Consider the following 15,192-nt stretch of genomic DNA (forward strand, 5'->3'; position numbering starts at 1 on the left):
TGTTCTCTTATTAAATGTATTGGGGTGACAGCAGTTAATAAAATGATACAGCTTTCAGGTGCACAATTCTATAATGCATCAAGTCTTATTTGGGGAAAAGCCTCATGTCACAAAGGTTATTAAAAAATTAAGAAAGTAACATTAGAATTTGGGGTGGGAGAAGAATAAGAGAGAGGGAGGCAGGGACAAAGGTCTTTTGACTCCAGGAATGGTGGAAGACTACATAACACAAAGAAAAGGACCATATTTCACCGTTCATAATACACACATTTTGGCCCAAATTTTTGAGGGAAAAGTCAGGAAGCGCATTATACATGGGAAGTACCTGAAATACCTTGTATCTGTTCTTGTGTTTTGTAATTATTTGTTACATAAAATTTCTTGTATCATAGTACATTCAAAAATAAATGCTTAAATTTCTTTCTAATACAAAAACCAAGAATCTAAATATAAATAAGTGAGTAATTGAAATAAAAAATTAAAATGAAAGATCTTTTTCCTGAAAGTCTGGGCCAAAAATGTGGGTGCACATTATACATGGCAAAATATGGTAAGTAGTTACAGAACAGCCATGGGGAAGTAAAGTACAGCATAGGAAATGGAGTGGCCAGAGAACTTATACGCAGGACCCACGGACATGAGCAATGGTGTGGGGACTGCCTGAGGGAGTGGGGGTGCTGATGGAGGAGGGCAAAGGGGGAAAGCCTGGGACAACTGTAGCAGCATAATCCATAACATATAATTAAAAAAAAAAAAAAGAAAGGACCATGCTCACCTTCCTGGAGTAGGGGATGTTCACTGAGATCAAGATTTCTTCAGGCTTCAGATCTGCACTGGGGCACTTCCTGAGAAACTGCTCGTTTAAAGGAATCTGTCGTCCTCCTTCTGTGGACAGAAATGACACCCTTGGGAACCTGTACCATCAGTCAAACGCCCCAGACCTGGGACATAATTCTACCAAACACCTGAGGAAACTGACTGTTGGGGAAAAGAAGGGCTCTTCCTGTGCTTAACAAATCTTTCACCCTATAAAGGCATCTTCTGTTTTTTCTTTCTTGGCTTATAAACACAAACATCTAGCCGTGTAGCCCAGAGGGCAGGCAGAACAGGACCTCTTCCTGAACAGCACAATGCATGGGGAGCTTTGTAAACAGGGAGATGGTATCCACACCCCTTTTCATATTCCAATCAAATCGTTCAACAAACACTTAGTGTTTATGATTGGGGCCCCTACTAGGTATGGCAATGAGTGATAAATTGCCTTGAATGAATTTTTATAGTAGTGAGGTAATATCTTGTTTATGTCTTTTTCCAGCACCTTAAGAACTTCTGTTCTTTAATCAATATTTTTGAGGGAGAAACTGTTTAAAGCTATAATGAAATAAGACTTTGGTGGGAGAAAAGCTAAGAAACTTTTGATTTTTATAGTCACATCACAAACCTCTTTCTCAGTATGTGATCTTTGCAGGGATGCTACATAAATTGGCATTTCTGAATGAAAATCTTCCTCTTTAGGATAATTCTGTGCTTTCAATGATATGAAGAGTACGTATTTAATAGTGTAGATAATAGAAAGATAGTCTCTATTTTAAAATTAAAAAAAAAACCCAGATTTATAGAGGACCAATTAGAATTTCCTAATTGCTGCAACCAGAGCGGATTGGGGGTACCTGAGTGGGGGTGACAGATTAGAAAAGACACAACACAGACAGTTGAAGGAAAAGCAGGGACCAGGTGGGACACTGTCCTCTGACGGAGAGACAATGAGCCCTGACACGAGCTCCGCGTTTATTTTATAGGGGCTGGTTAGATAAAGCTCAAGGACACTTTGCAAACTCAGGGAGACACTGCAGGCACAGACTGTCCCATTCCCAGGCTGACCCAGGTGGAATAAGAAATAAATTAAAAGGCCCTGGCTGGTGTAGCTCAGTGGATTGAGTGCTGGCCTGTGAACCAAAGAGTCACTGGTTCGATTACCAGTTGGGCACATGCCTGGGTTGCAGGCCAAGTGTCCAGCAGGGGTATGTGAGGGGCAACCACACACTGATGTTTCCCTCTCTTTCTCCCTCTTTCCCCTCTCTCTAAAAGTAAATAAATAAAATCTTTTAAAAAAGAAATAAATTAAAAGTCCTGAACTTAGTTTCAAAAACAAAGCTCAAGTAAATACCAATAAAATAAGCCTAACCATCGTACAACAGAAAAAGGTCTGGAGGCGTCTGTCCGTGACAGACTATGTGTGAGCACACTGCATGGTGCGGGTGCCAGCACTCTCCTGGGCTGCCTGGGGAATGTCACCAACAAAGGACCCAGTCGTTCTCAAGAGCCTCTAGTTCTGTCCACTGCTTGGATCCCAGCCGGACACTACCGACCCAAGTGCGGTCAATGTCGGGTGACCAGTATGGGAAAATATCTGGCCCTGGTCCTCAGAAAGGAAGAGATGAAGACATTGGAAGTGTGTAGAATCAGGACCAAACTGACCAACTTTCCAGCATCCAGAAAGACAGAGGGAATTATTGACAGTATAAAGAATAGTCATTTTCAAAACCGGACTTCCTGAATGCCCAGAGAGACAAAGGGTGGAAGGAGGTTTAACAGTCCTCAGGAGGGCGCTGTCACTCACCCTTGGAGAGCAGGTTGAGGGTGCAGTTGCCCACAGCCAGGATGGGGTTTAGATCGGAATCTAGATGTCTGCTCACGATGTGGCCCCCTAAAGACTTTTTAAAATAATAAGTTATTTTCACTCCAGTTGTGTAATTATAAAAACACAAGAGATAAAGTAAGAATCAAACAAGGCTTTGGAGAACCATTCTTTTTGCTTGTTTCAAAAGAATGAAAATGTTACGATTGTTAGGGACAGTCTTCAAGCCACACCCACCAGTTTCCTGTCATCAAGTACATACAGCCATGTTCCTGATCTGAGACCCAGCCAGAGTGCGCAAGTGCTTCAGGAGGGCCTGGTACGTCTGCGTCTTCTCCTCCGGGAGCTTCAGGACTGCATCAGCCAGGATGTCCTTCACCTGCGCCAGGCTGAGGCCGGCACCTAAGGTCAGCCCTGAAATGAAACCATTTGTAAATAATATGATGTGATCACTGCTGACCTGGAAATGTGCCTTCGTTTTCAGGTTACAGATTCCGGACCTTTATGCTGGATTCGTGCTGTCCTGCTCATTGGTGGTGATGAAGGTGCTGGGATGGGAGTGGTGCTGGTGGGGAAGGTGCTGGGATGGCAGTGATGCTGGTGGGGAAGGTGCTGGCGATGGCAGTGGTGCTGGGGGGAATGTTGTGATGGTGGCTAAATGTTTCGAACACTCACTGGGTCAAGCACTACAGTGAATGCTCCACAGAATCTTTTTGAGTCCTAACAAGCTTTTGAGAAATTATTAGCTCTATTTCACAGGTTAAGAAACAGACTCAGTTAAGAAACTTAAGTTTTTCCAGCTAGTATGTAACACAGACAGGAATTAACCTCCAGAACCAGGCTCCAACCTCACATTTATACTGTGTCTCATCATTGCCATTACATCAATTTCCTTATCAGAATGAAAAAGAAAAAATAGTCTGGAAGTTGCTTAAGGCATAAACTTGCTTTACTTACTACGGTGCTTCTGGAGAGCAAAGACAGTGTTCTAGTCACGCTTATCTTCTGTCCAGCACTCAGCACAGTGCCCTTTCCTGACTAGTTGTTACATTTCTCCGATACGGTGTGCAAAGTTATTCAGTAAAAATCTGACGACTCAGACTATTAGTATCTCATGTAATTATAGAGAATCCTTCCCTGAGCCTCCTCCAGAATACTATCATTCTAATAAGAAGAGACTCTCTCTGTATATTGTAATTAAGAATAATTATTTTTTCTGGTTATTTGCTAGGCAAACAAGATAAATGATTGCATTTTAACTAAGAAAACAGGGGCCTTGAGAACTCACCGTTGTATGCATAGTTCACAACATTCAGTTCTTCAATTCTGTCAGGAGAAATGACGACTGGGTGAAAGACACCTTTAAACTTCACTTCAGGCCCTGAAGGGTTAGGAAAAAATGAGAAGACCAGGATAAAGGGGGATAACTGCCTTGTTAACTTTGAAATTGTTACTGATGTCTTTAAATATATGGAAACTACGTATCTTTCTACTGGTACGTTCGTTGCCAAGCTACACATGCACAGAAGGAATAGCCAGACGGATTTTCACTACACGGGGGACTCTTAGGACTTGTCAGCCTTAAGACTTGGCCGATGAATCCAAGACAACCTGTGGCATACTCAAAATTCTTTTGGGGAAGACTCTTCGAAGCAGCAGGCAGTCAAACTGAGTTTACAACAGATACAATAGAAAGACCCTATAACTGCAACACACACCTACTAAGATGCCTACTAAGATACAGTGAGAGAGAAAATAAAGAACATTTCAAATACGAGCCCCTGATGGGTCTCCACAGGGAAAGACAGCAGCTGTCACTGAACTGCACCTGACTGGTTGTGAGGCAGGCCTCCTGGGGGCAGCTGTGGCTCTGTTCCAGTCAGGGGCAGTGGGAACTGACTTATGTAAGGGGAGTTGTGACAGTCTTCCCGTGGGGCTGAGGAAGTCAAGGCGGAATCAGGCTGATTTTCCTGAGACTTGCACATATGAGGTTCTTTTCCCCAACACACTTTTCCCAGGTTTCCTCATACGAGGCCCTTGGTGTCCTGCATACCTGTAGAGGTGTTCCCCATGATGACGGGGGCCTGGGGATACTTGACTTTAGCTTCTAGAAGGTCCTTCAGGGTCACTGGAGAAATCCACGTCATTCTATCACCACCAAACACTCTGGTCCTTTGTGGTTGTTTCTCAGCCATTATCTATTGAAAAACCAGTAGAGACTTGAGGTTATTTTATGACAACATTTTGACCTCTTTTTGCTCTATCTTTGCAGGCACAGAGAAAGGAAATAGAGATTTTTTTTTAAAAGATTTTATTTATTTATTTTTAGAGAGGGAAGGGAGGGAAATAGAGAGAGAGAGAAACATCAATGTGTGGTTGCTGGGGGTCATGGCCTGCAACCCAGGCATGTACCCTGACTGAGAATCGAACCTGCGACACTTTGAAATAGAGATGTTTTAATAAATAAAATAAAAATGACCTAAAAGTACAGGTTCACTAGGAATCAGAATAAAAATATGACAATATTTTACTCCTTCTGGGGACTGTCCCAATGCCTGTTTTTGGTGTTTTTATAACTCAAAGGAATTCATTTCAATGTTTGAAAATGTTTTAACATGCTTAATTTTGTCAAAACATCCTGTGGAAGAATACGCTTTCTACTTCTGGTAGAAAACATGTCTAAACCTGCAAATGTTGTGATGTCATTTCCTAACATTTTTTATAGATACTAACTGCTGCTCCTTACATTCACCTGCCTCCTCAAGGTGCCTTCATGCTTTCTCCCCCATCTCTGCACTGGTCCCAACTCTAGACCTTGAACTAAGGATGATGGGTGGATATTGCCTGTTTGCCCATCAGCCTTTGAGAGGATGTGTGAGCAAATACACTTCCTACCATTTCACCATGGATTCCTCTAGGCAAACGCAACTTTGCCTTAACTTACCATTAGCTCGGGAGGAAAAATCAATTCCTGAGTTGGATCCAACGGCAGAAACTCTTCTTCTGAGAAAAGTTTTTGACTTGTCTTAAAAAGAGAAAGTACCAAAAGTTATTGTCATCAGTGAGCTCTAACTAGTGCACTTTAAATCCTTTGTGGGACGAGGCCAGAAAAACAGAGACACACAGAGACAGACCAAAAAAAAAAAAAAAGCAAGCAGCTGGCCAGCTGTAATCTCTGGGCTCAAAGTTGAGGGCCCTGAGAGACCTGGTCTTTAGCAAGCGGTGTGGATGTCAGGGAGCCTCCAGCACCCTGTGATCCCTCCACACTCTCTCTGGAGCCCGGGGAAGGTGGAGCAGGCGGCAGCAGCACCAGGCCCAGCTGAGAAGGGGAACATCTCCCCGAGTGCCCACCTGCTCTTGCATCTCCCTGACATCTCCGCTTTGCTCCTTCTGGCCCTCGAAAAAAGACTTGAAGGAGGCTTTTTTAAAAAACTAAGAAACACTAAGGTATCAATATGTTTTCTCTCCTATAGATGGCTGTTCTTTGAACGAGAGTAATATCTGGAATGAGGAATGAAGTTGTCAGGGTTGGGTATTTTGGTGGGGGGGCTAGCGGTGGGGGAGACAGAGATGGGGTGAGAATGGGAGAGGGGACACACCTCAAACTGAGTTAACATCGGCAACCTTTTATTCTTCCCAAAAGTCAGCGGGTCTCTGATTATGTCCTGAGAAACCCTTACAGAAAATTTATATTTCACTGACCTCATCTCCTTCCTCAACTTCTGGTAATCCATTTATCCCTTGGTTCAAACAGCAAACCCCGTTTTCTTTACTTTGGCAGCAGCCAGAAGTCTAGTGGGTGAAAAAACAAGTAACCAAGAATTTATTCTGATTCTACTAAGAATTTTTCAGCTTTATTGAAGTATCATTAATAAATAAAATGGTACACTCTTAAAGTATACAATGTGGTCATTTGACATATATATTTTTTATTAAATAACCACCACAGTCAGGTTAATTAGCACATTTATTACCTCACATAATTACCACTTCGTGTGTGTGTCGGGGCTGGGGGAGAACACTAAGGTCTATTCTCTCAGCAAATTTCGAGTACACAGCACAGTATTCCTAACTGTTGTCACCATCATTTAAAGATCTTATAACAAGGTCTGGCACACAGCAATATTTATTAACAATGGTTTATGTTTGATATTGATATTTAGTATTTTATTAACACCAAATGTTAACACACATTATTATCACTCTGTTCTTGTTTATTGGTGTACTGATTCCATAGTTCACCTTCCAAAGGGAAATCTATGTCCCTCATTTCCAGGTTGTTTGTCCATCTAGTCATTCATCAAACATTAACGGAGTGGTTATTTAATCGGTGAATGGTGACCAGCTCTGGAGACACATGGCTTCTCCCGTCAAGCAGACCGAGGCCTGATGAACGGACAGAAGGGCAGACAGGCAGTTCCAGCACCGCGTGGGTGACCCTGTGGCAGGCTCTGCATGGTGGTGGGGGCCGCGAGAGCAGCGGGGCAGGGCGCCTGACGGGCAGGGTGACCCACAACCCGTGTCAGTGTGCCTCGGTGCTCATTCGGTGCCTGCCAGCGCAAGCCCAGGGAGTGAGGGCAAGTGCCCTGCTCCAGGTCAGATAACAAACAACGATTACAGACCCTGAGATAAGAAGTAGCCCCAAATCAGTACAAACAGCTGTTCTCCTAAGCACACCTGACAACCCCTAGTGTTTTGTTTCACTGGGGAGAAAACATACTCAACAATACGTTTCTTTGTACTCACATTACAGAAAGTCTTGCATGCATCAATTATGGGCCTGTATCCAGTGCAACGGCACAGGTTACCTAAAGGAGAAACCCCAGCTCTGTTAATCAAGGCTAGAGACAGGCACAGACTGCCAAGTGCATGATGGAAATAAGGGCCCCACCCTGGAAGGAAGCCCTATTTGGCTGACATTTCAGTCCACCGAATTTACAAAGGCAGGCTTTCTTCATCAGTAACTTGGAATATTTGCTTGACATATAAAGTTATTGCAAAGAGTGAATGAGATCATCTTTACATAGCATTCCATGTGGCGTGTGGCAGGTGGTCGGTGTCCACTATTAGGGTTTAACATCGTCACAATCATTGTTTAAAACTAAAAGCACACACACATAGAACCTACCACCAAGGGCATCGGTTAACTGATCCAGAGTGGGATCCGGATGGTTCCTGAGCAGCGTGTACATGGACATCACCATCCCGGGGGTGCAGAACCCGCACTGGGTGCCGTGGCACTTGGCGATCCTCTCCTGGAAGCACAAAAAGTTAGAAGTGCAGAATCGTGGCCTCCACCCCAGAGCTACTGAATCACAACCTGCTTTTTAACAAGATGACCAGGCAAATTGTGTGAACATAAAGGTGGGAGAAGAGGCCCCCCAAACCCCTTTTCCTCCCAGATGTCTCCCATTCTTGGGCTAGGTGGCCGTGATTACTGGTCTTCCCCGGCTTTGGAGCTTCACCCAAGGGTTTCAGCCTTCTGAATCACCAGGGGCAACTGACACATTTCCAAAAGCAGCACCCAAGACTAATTGACTAAGAATCTCCAGGGGTGCAACACAGACATATATTTTTTAAAGATTCCCAGGTGGTTTCGATTTGTAGCCCCGAAAGGGATTCACTGAGATAAAGGTTAATTCCTGGAAGTTGTTCAGAGAAATGAACTGAATTATACTCAAGTTGAGGGTGGAAACCCCAAACAAACAATAACAACAAAACAAACCCCAAGTATTTCCTGAGTCCCTTTATCTACCCACCACAGCCTTGAAGCTTTAGCACATAGAACTTTGTTTACAAAGCACCAGTGCTTGACCCTGAAAACAATCAAGAAGGAAACATTGCCCTTATTTTTCTCCCAACTCTTTGCACTCCCAGCATGTTCTCCTGGGAATCTAACTTCAAAGGCCCAAACTCACTCTGGAAGCTCTCTTCTGGTTACATCGCAACCAGGAGCTTAGCAGCAGTTACTAAATGAAAGTGTTTTCATGCCTGTGAATAGCCAAGTCTCACAAGGGTCTCCAGGCAGAATTCACACCCTCCAGGTAATCAGTTTCATAGAACATAAACAGAACCCAAGATTCCTTCAAGTCCAGAGAATTTGAAGTTTGGCCATTTTCTAGGTCACCCCAATCTTTTCCCTCTTCAGTCCTTTCCTCGTCAGTGACCCTCATCAACTGAGGTTAAAAACATGTTGCAAAGAGCATTTTTATGCCAAATGTATAAAAAACAGAAAGGCCTAGGAGTTATAGGTGCCCTTTCACTTGAGACCAAGTTCTAAGAAGGTACTGCCTTAGAAGAAAAGCCTCAACATTCATGGACAATTCCTATCATCTGTCTTCTAAACAAGCCCTAAATTTAACAAATCTTTTGGGTAGCTGAGATTTTTCATTCAGCTTTAAAATCATGCTATTCTCCGCTTTATTTTAAAAAAAAACAATATAATTATATTCCTCAATGCCCATGGCTCTCATTTCTTTGGAAGGTTGGAAGGTGTAAGGTGGATAATGAATGGGTCCCATCTAAGTAGAACATAGAAAACAAACCCAGTGATGGCAGGGTTTTTTTTTGCTGCTGTTGTTTGTTTTTAGAGAAAGTCCTCTAGTCTTTGGAAGCATCTTTCTAAGTCAGTCATGAAACACCCACACGGCCCTGGTGTCACTCCTGGTTCCAGCCTGGTTTCATCTGCCAGCTGACGGAGCAGGAGGGCCCAGACCACTCTACCGTGTTCATCTCAGGGGCTCATCTTGACATTAATGGTTTTCGAAGCCCAGAAATCCTCCGAAGAAGAGGCCCGCCCTCACCTGAACAGGATGAATCCTGGTCTTGGTGCTCCCTATCCCTTCCACCGTTGTGATGGCAGCACCGTGCACGGAGCATACAGGGATCAGACAGGCGTTGGCTGGGTAATGTCTTCAGAATGCAGAAGAAAAGCACAAATGACACTGTATCCAGTGGGGAAGGGGACCAAACGTTCACTGAGCACCTCCAGTAGGGAAGGGCTTCTACAATGCCCCTGGCTTTGCATACAGATTTCACCCTTAGCTCATGTTCATTTTACAAAAGTAGAGTCTCAGGGTCAGAGTGATTTGCTCAGGGACACAGCTGGAGTGCCAGACAGGATTCAATTCCACACCTTCAAATTCTAACTCCAGAACAGTTTCCGCTAACTTTTTTGTTCCCTTGAATGAGGGCCTGACACTCTCCTCTCTGGAGCATATTCCATCTTCCAGGCAGGTGCCCGAGCCAGGGATGGGTTGGAAATATGGTGCATCTGAAACCGCTCCAGAAGAAGGAATAGGGTGTGGGACACGGAACTCCCTAATCCCACAAAACTACTGCTTGAAAATGTCCACCTCAAAATGACTCCTAGAATGTTCTCATTCACCAAACAGAACTATAAATGAAATGGCCAAGAAATACGTGAAACATATGTTCGACTTCAAAATAACCAATAGCAATTCAAATTAAGCAATGAGAAACACCATTTTTATCAAATATTTTAAAAAGTTGTAATATGCATGACTACCAAAGGTTTGGAACAATGAAACTCATGTACTGTTGAATAAAAATGTAAATTGACAGACTAGAGCTCTCCTGGGAGACATTTCACTGGAAGGTAAAAAACCTTTCAGATGCAAACACTCTTTTACCCTCTATGAGAGTCCCCTCTATGGATGTGTTATAAACCGTCATTCACACACACACACATCACTGACACACACACATCACTGACACATTGCTTATAATGATGAACAACTAAAAATGATCTATTTGGGGACTGATTTTGGTGCACTCAAGCAATGGAACATACATAACCATTAAAATTACATTTATTATTTTCAAAAGATGTTCATGAGAAGTTAAGCAAAATATACAGGTTTCTAAACAGTCATATGCAGTATGCTACTATACGTACACACACAAAAGAAAGATCAGAGGAGGGACTGGATTGGGAGTAAAAAGGAGAAAACTGTATTTGAACAATTATTAAAATAAAATAAAGAAAGATCAAAAAGATATTCACTTATAGATAAATGTAAATATTTATCGAGTGCCTACTATGTGCCAGGCAGAATTCTGGATGCTGGGATTCGTGCTAGGATTCATGCTAGGATTCATTGGATAAAATCCCTTCCTGTGTAGAGTGAATATGTTAGTGAAGGGGAGACAGGCAATGCCTATGTACACAGACAACACAGACTTACATACATAAACTGAGAGGGTGAGAAGTGCTATGCATTAATTAATATAGACTAAGGGAACTGGGAATTGCAGAGGTAAGGTGGGGGTTGCTATTAAGGGGTGATCAGGGAGGGCTGAGAATGGTTTTGCTGAAACCTGAATGATTGGAAGGAATCAGACATGAAGGGTTGCTGAAACCTGAATGATTGGAAGGAATCAGATATGAAGGGTTGTGGGCGAAAACATTCTAGGCAGAGGGACAACACATGGATGGGCCCTGAGGCAGAAATGAGCTTCGGATGTGCAAGGACGGAGTGAGGGACGGAAAGGAGGCCAGTGAGGCTGGAGCCCCGTGAACACAGGAGGGTGACAGGACTCCGGGATGAGAGACAGGCAGGAACAGGGCAGGTAATGAATGGCGAAGGGTCGGAGGGACAGGAGTTTGAATATAGATTCAAGGCAACAGGTTTTTCAGTTCAGATGTAGAAAGTGGTAAGAGACCTTTCACTCTCTTTCTAAAAACTTTAACCAGTCTTATAAGCTTTATGGTCATAGTTTTTAAAAATTAATGAGATGTGTAGGATGGAAACTGTAAGAGAGAGGAGATACAGCCACTCTCATCTCCAACTGACATGGACCGGGGAGAAGGGCTCTGCCTTAGTTAGACAGGAGTAAGAAGGAACCAGACCAATTTCCAGCAAACTTTTAACAGCTCCATGTGGGCTGATGGAACAAAGTAAAATACAAATCTGGACTCACTATTTCCAAACTCTTCCCCACCAGACTTCATTCACTGAATGCTGAGGGCAGGGAGGGGGTGCTGAAAGACACTCTCCAGGCAAATTGGCCCTCAGACAAGGAAGATGTGGGGGGAGTGGGGGAGGGGAGGGAACACCATGGGCACTCAGGCTGCACAGAGTGCAGGGCAGCTGGCCACCCTCCAGTGCTAGAGACAGGTGGCATGGCTGCAGGAGATTTCCCAAAGCATAGAAAGTGAAACAGGAGAGCAAGAAGAACTCCTCGGTGACCAAAAACAGTGGGCAGCCAGGCTGCAAAGCTGGGAGAGATGTCCCCGAGTTTAGGAAGCAGGTGGCGTGGCTGGGGAACACAGGCCGATCCCTGAAATCTCGCCAGTGCTCAGATCCTTTGTCTTCACCTGAGATCTGTGATGTGATATAAAACGGTCTAACATGTGCATAACTGGTCCCCAGAGGGGGGGGGTGGGGGAGGGAGGGGGAGAGAGAGAATGAATATTTGAAGAGATAATGGTTTAAGAAGTTTCCAAAACTAGCCCTGGCTGGTGTAGCTCAGTAGATTGAGTGCAGGCTGTGAACCAAAGTGTCACAGGTTCGATTCCCAGTCAGGGTACATGCCTGGGTTGCAGGCCACGGCCCTCCGCAACCACACATTGATATCTGTCTCTTTCTCCCTCCCTTCCCTCTCTAAAAATAAATAAATAAAATCTTTAAAAATAAATAAATAAATAAATAAATAAATAAAAACCTAATAACATTACACAGTTAAAAAAAAGAAGTTTCCAAAACTAATAGAAGACATAAACCATAAACCCACAGATCCAAGAAACTTGGCGAATGTGAACAAGAATAAATATCAAACATGAAAGAGGTTAAATGTAATGGGAAGCCAGTGGTGGTTTTTCAGTAGGGGAGTGTTGTGATCCGACTTATACTTGAAACAGGTGTCTCTGAGTGATGTATGGAGGGTGCACTCCATGGGGGCAGGGTGGGAGCAGGGAGATCGTCAGCAGGCTGGAGCGGGAATATCAGAGTATAAGGACGCCTTGTCCTTCCCTGCCATTTCAGAACAGGGAGTCGGAGAGCCCTTTGACTTTCAAAGGGGCTTCTTTGACTACATCATCCTCACTGATGGCCCAGTTTTAATAATCCATTTATATTCCTGAGATAATGTTTGTCTTAATCATCACTGTATTCCCAGTACCTAGCATAGCTCCTGTCACATAGTAGGTGCTCAATGCATATTTATCAAATAAAGGAATAAAACAAGGTTTAAAACTACAAAATTTCAACCATATGCACACTTTCCTGCAAGGTACCTTATCTTCTTGGTGACGGGGTTATATCTTGATATCATCACGGTGCAGGCCCCACAGCCGCCCCCTCCGCAGCCATACTTAGTTCCTGTGAGTCGGACTGGAAAAAGCGCAGTTAAGGATAATGTGTTTTCCATAATTCTCTTCCCAGAATAGCTTGAGTTCAGGAGACAACATTATCAAAGACTTATGTATGTATACAGTGAAATTAATATGTAATTATCAAATGATGTATCATGCCTTAGCTGCTATTTAGAATCTTGTAAATTCTCTATCCATTTACATATTATATTTAGTCTCCTCCCTTTCAGAACTGAACTTCAGGTTGCCAAAAATTGGGCCAAACTATGAAAAGGACATACAAGGCCTTAAGTATTTGAAAGTAGGAGTGTATGGTACAGTTATTCTCAACCTTATCTGTGTCTTTGATGACGTACTAAGTAAAATGTCAACTTGTAAAAAGTTCTTGAAATATTTGTCATATTATCCATGTTTGCCATATTTCTCTGCTTCTTGGTGGTAGAAGCTGCTAGTTGTTCCCAAATATCTGTTTGCTCATTCTTCCCTGGCAATAGAAACCTGCACTTTTCATTACACGCATGGTTTCCCAGAATAAAACATATATTTTCCAAGCCTCCTCTACAGCTTCATGGGGTCATTAGCAATGGTGGTCAATGGATGTAAGTGCAGGTGGCGTGTGTGTGCGACTCCCAGGAGTGAAATGTCCTCAGAAGGAAAAGGGTGCCTGCTTCTTCATCCCTCACTTCTTCCTATTTGTTGGAATTCAGACAGGATGGCTGGGCCTCCGTAGTCATTTCCGACCACGAGGAGAAAGCTGCATGCTGAGTGGCATGGCGTGGCAAGATATAAGGAGCTTGGCTCCCTGATTACATTGTGACACTGCTTTAGCAGCCAGGATCTACCTGCCTCTGGGATTCCTTCATGAGCCTGACATTCATGAGAACGTGCCCCACACACCTTCTTCATTCAACAGAGAGGGTAACTAACCAAGAGACCCGGCGGCTGCACGTTGAAGCCCACCACTCCAGTTGTCGCTGGCTCTCTCCCTACTTCCTTTCACTCAGGCATTTCTTTTAATAAAGCTCCTACACATTTAATCCCATTTTCTGGTCTCTGATTCCCAGAGAACCTGAACTAACATAATGAGAAAGGAATAAACTTCTCTCTTTTGTCTTGTTTATTGCTATTGAGGATTTTCTTTTACTCACAAGAGAACCAAATCTAAAATGGTACACATTAGTACTGTGGATAACCAGGAAGTCAGTGTTCATTGTTTTTATGTCCAAAGACCTTGAATGACTCCCAGAAGATAGTTACTGAGGCTTTTTGAGAATCCTCTTGGGAATTTCACTCTCTCCAGGAGAAATAAAATGTACAAACTCTCACTGTCACATAATTTGGTATATAATTTAATGGGACCTACAGAACTCCGGGAGCCCTCTGGAGTTCATGCCCAGCAGGCTAAGGCATCATTCCTTACGTGACTTTTATTTAGAAAGCTTTTCTAAGCTAACATTCCCAGGTTTAATTTCTCCTTTGTTCTTTTACTTTCATGTCAGGAGATTTCGGTGCTCTCCTTTTCTGATGGGCATGGTGATTAGTCCTCCAAGACAGAATGCCAATATTGTGACTCTTAATTCTAAAGGATGCTTAATTAAGCCCTCTTCACATCCATTGTTTTCACTCTCTTTGCTAGCTTCTCCATTTATACAATAGCACATTAAGTGCCAAAACAGAGATTGGAAAGAACTTAGCTCTTCTGACTGTCACAACTGCATACTGCCTACAAAACTAAGATGTAGGACTTTCTCAAAGAGGAACATAAAACCACGATAGTAGAGAATATCACTGAGTGTGTCTTGAAAAGTATTTGAAATATCACTTGATGGGGATGTCAGAGCCTCCTACCCCCCACACAAACACAAAGCAAAAGAAAGGATACGCTTCTTTCTCAGATATGGTAACAGCATTGTTTCAGGATCAACATTTTTTTCTATCACCTGTACCGGAAGGAAAAATAAGAGTTATGTACAAAAGTTTGAGAATGTTAGTTATCATTTTCTATTAGCAGACTTATGTTAATTTGATGAAAATGCACATTGATTAACTCATTTTTATATTTGAAACTGCATTTAATGTTTATGGAATATCCGTGGCATACATATCACCTCACCTAAGTGTAAAGTCTATTCTCCAAAGAGAACACACAGGTGGCCAATAGACCTATGAAAGGATGCTCAACATCACTAATCGTCAAAGAGCTGCAAGTTAAAACCAC

The 15,192-nt window shown here is 43.1% G+C and overlaps 1 protein-coding gene across 2 annotated transcripts in view; it reads right to left on the minus strand.

Moving 5' to 3' along the window:
- Positions 1 to 15,192, minus strand: part of LOC114495389 (aldehyde oxidase) — a 71,262-nt gene that overhangs the window by 47,938 nt on the left and 8,132 nt on the right. For both annotated transcript variants that reach the window (XM_028510655.2, XM_036023115.1), the window contains exons 2-13: positions 14,857 to 14,914; positions 12,897 to 12,993; positions 9,442 to 9,550; positions 7,767 to 7,893; positions 7,385 to 7,446; positions 6,341 to 6,430; positions 5,583 to 5,663; positions 4,692 to 4,836; positions 3,927 to 4,019; positions 2,901 to 3,052; positions 2,621 to 2,714; positions 776 to 885 (exon numbers count right to left, since the gene is read on the minus strand). In XM_028510655.2, the coding sequence (XP_028366456.1) occupies positions 776 to 885; positions 2,621 to 2,714; positions 2,901 to 3,052; positions 3,927 to 4,019; positions 4,692 to 4,836; positions 5,583 to 5,663; positions 6,341 to 6,430; positions 7,385 to 7,446; positions 7,767 to 7,893; positions 9,442 to 9,550; positions 12,897 to 12,993; positions 14,857 to 14,914 (1,218 nt within the window). The remainder of the gene's footprint in view (positions 1 to 775; positions 886 to 2,620; positions 2,715 to 2,900; positions 3,053 to 3,926; positions 4,020 to 4,691; positions 4,837 to 5,582; positions 5,664 to 6,340; positions 6,431 to 7,384; positions 7,447 to 7,766; positions 7,894 to 9,441; positions 9,551 to 12,896; positions 12,994 to 14,856; positions 14,915 to 15,192) is intronic.

This window comes from Phyllostomus discolor, chromosome 4, assembly GCF_004126475.2.
Source record: "Phyllostomus discolor isolate MPI-MPIP mPhyDis1 chromosome 4, mPhyDis1.pri.v3, whole genome shotgun sequence".
Taxonomy (NCBI): Eukaryota; Metazoa; Chordata; class Mammalia; order Chiroptera; family Phyllostomidae; genus Phyllostomus; species Phyllostomus discolor.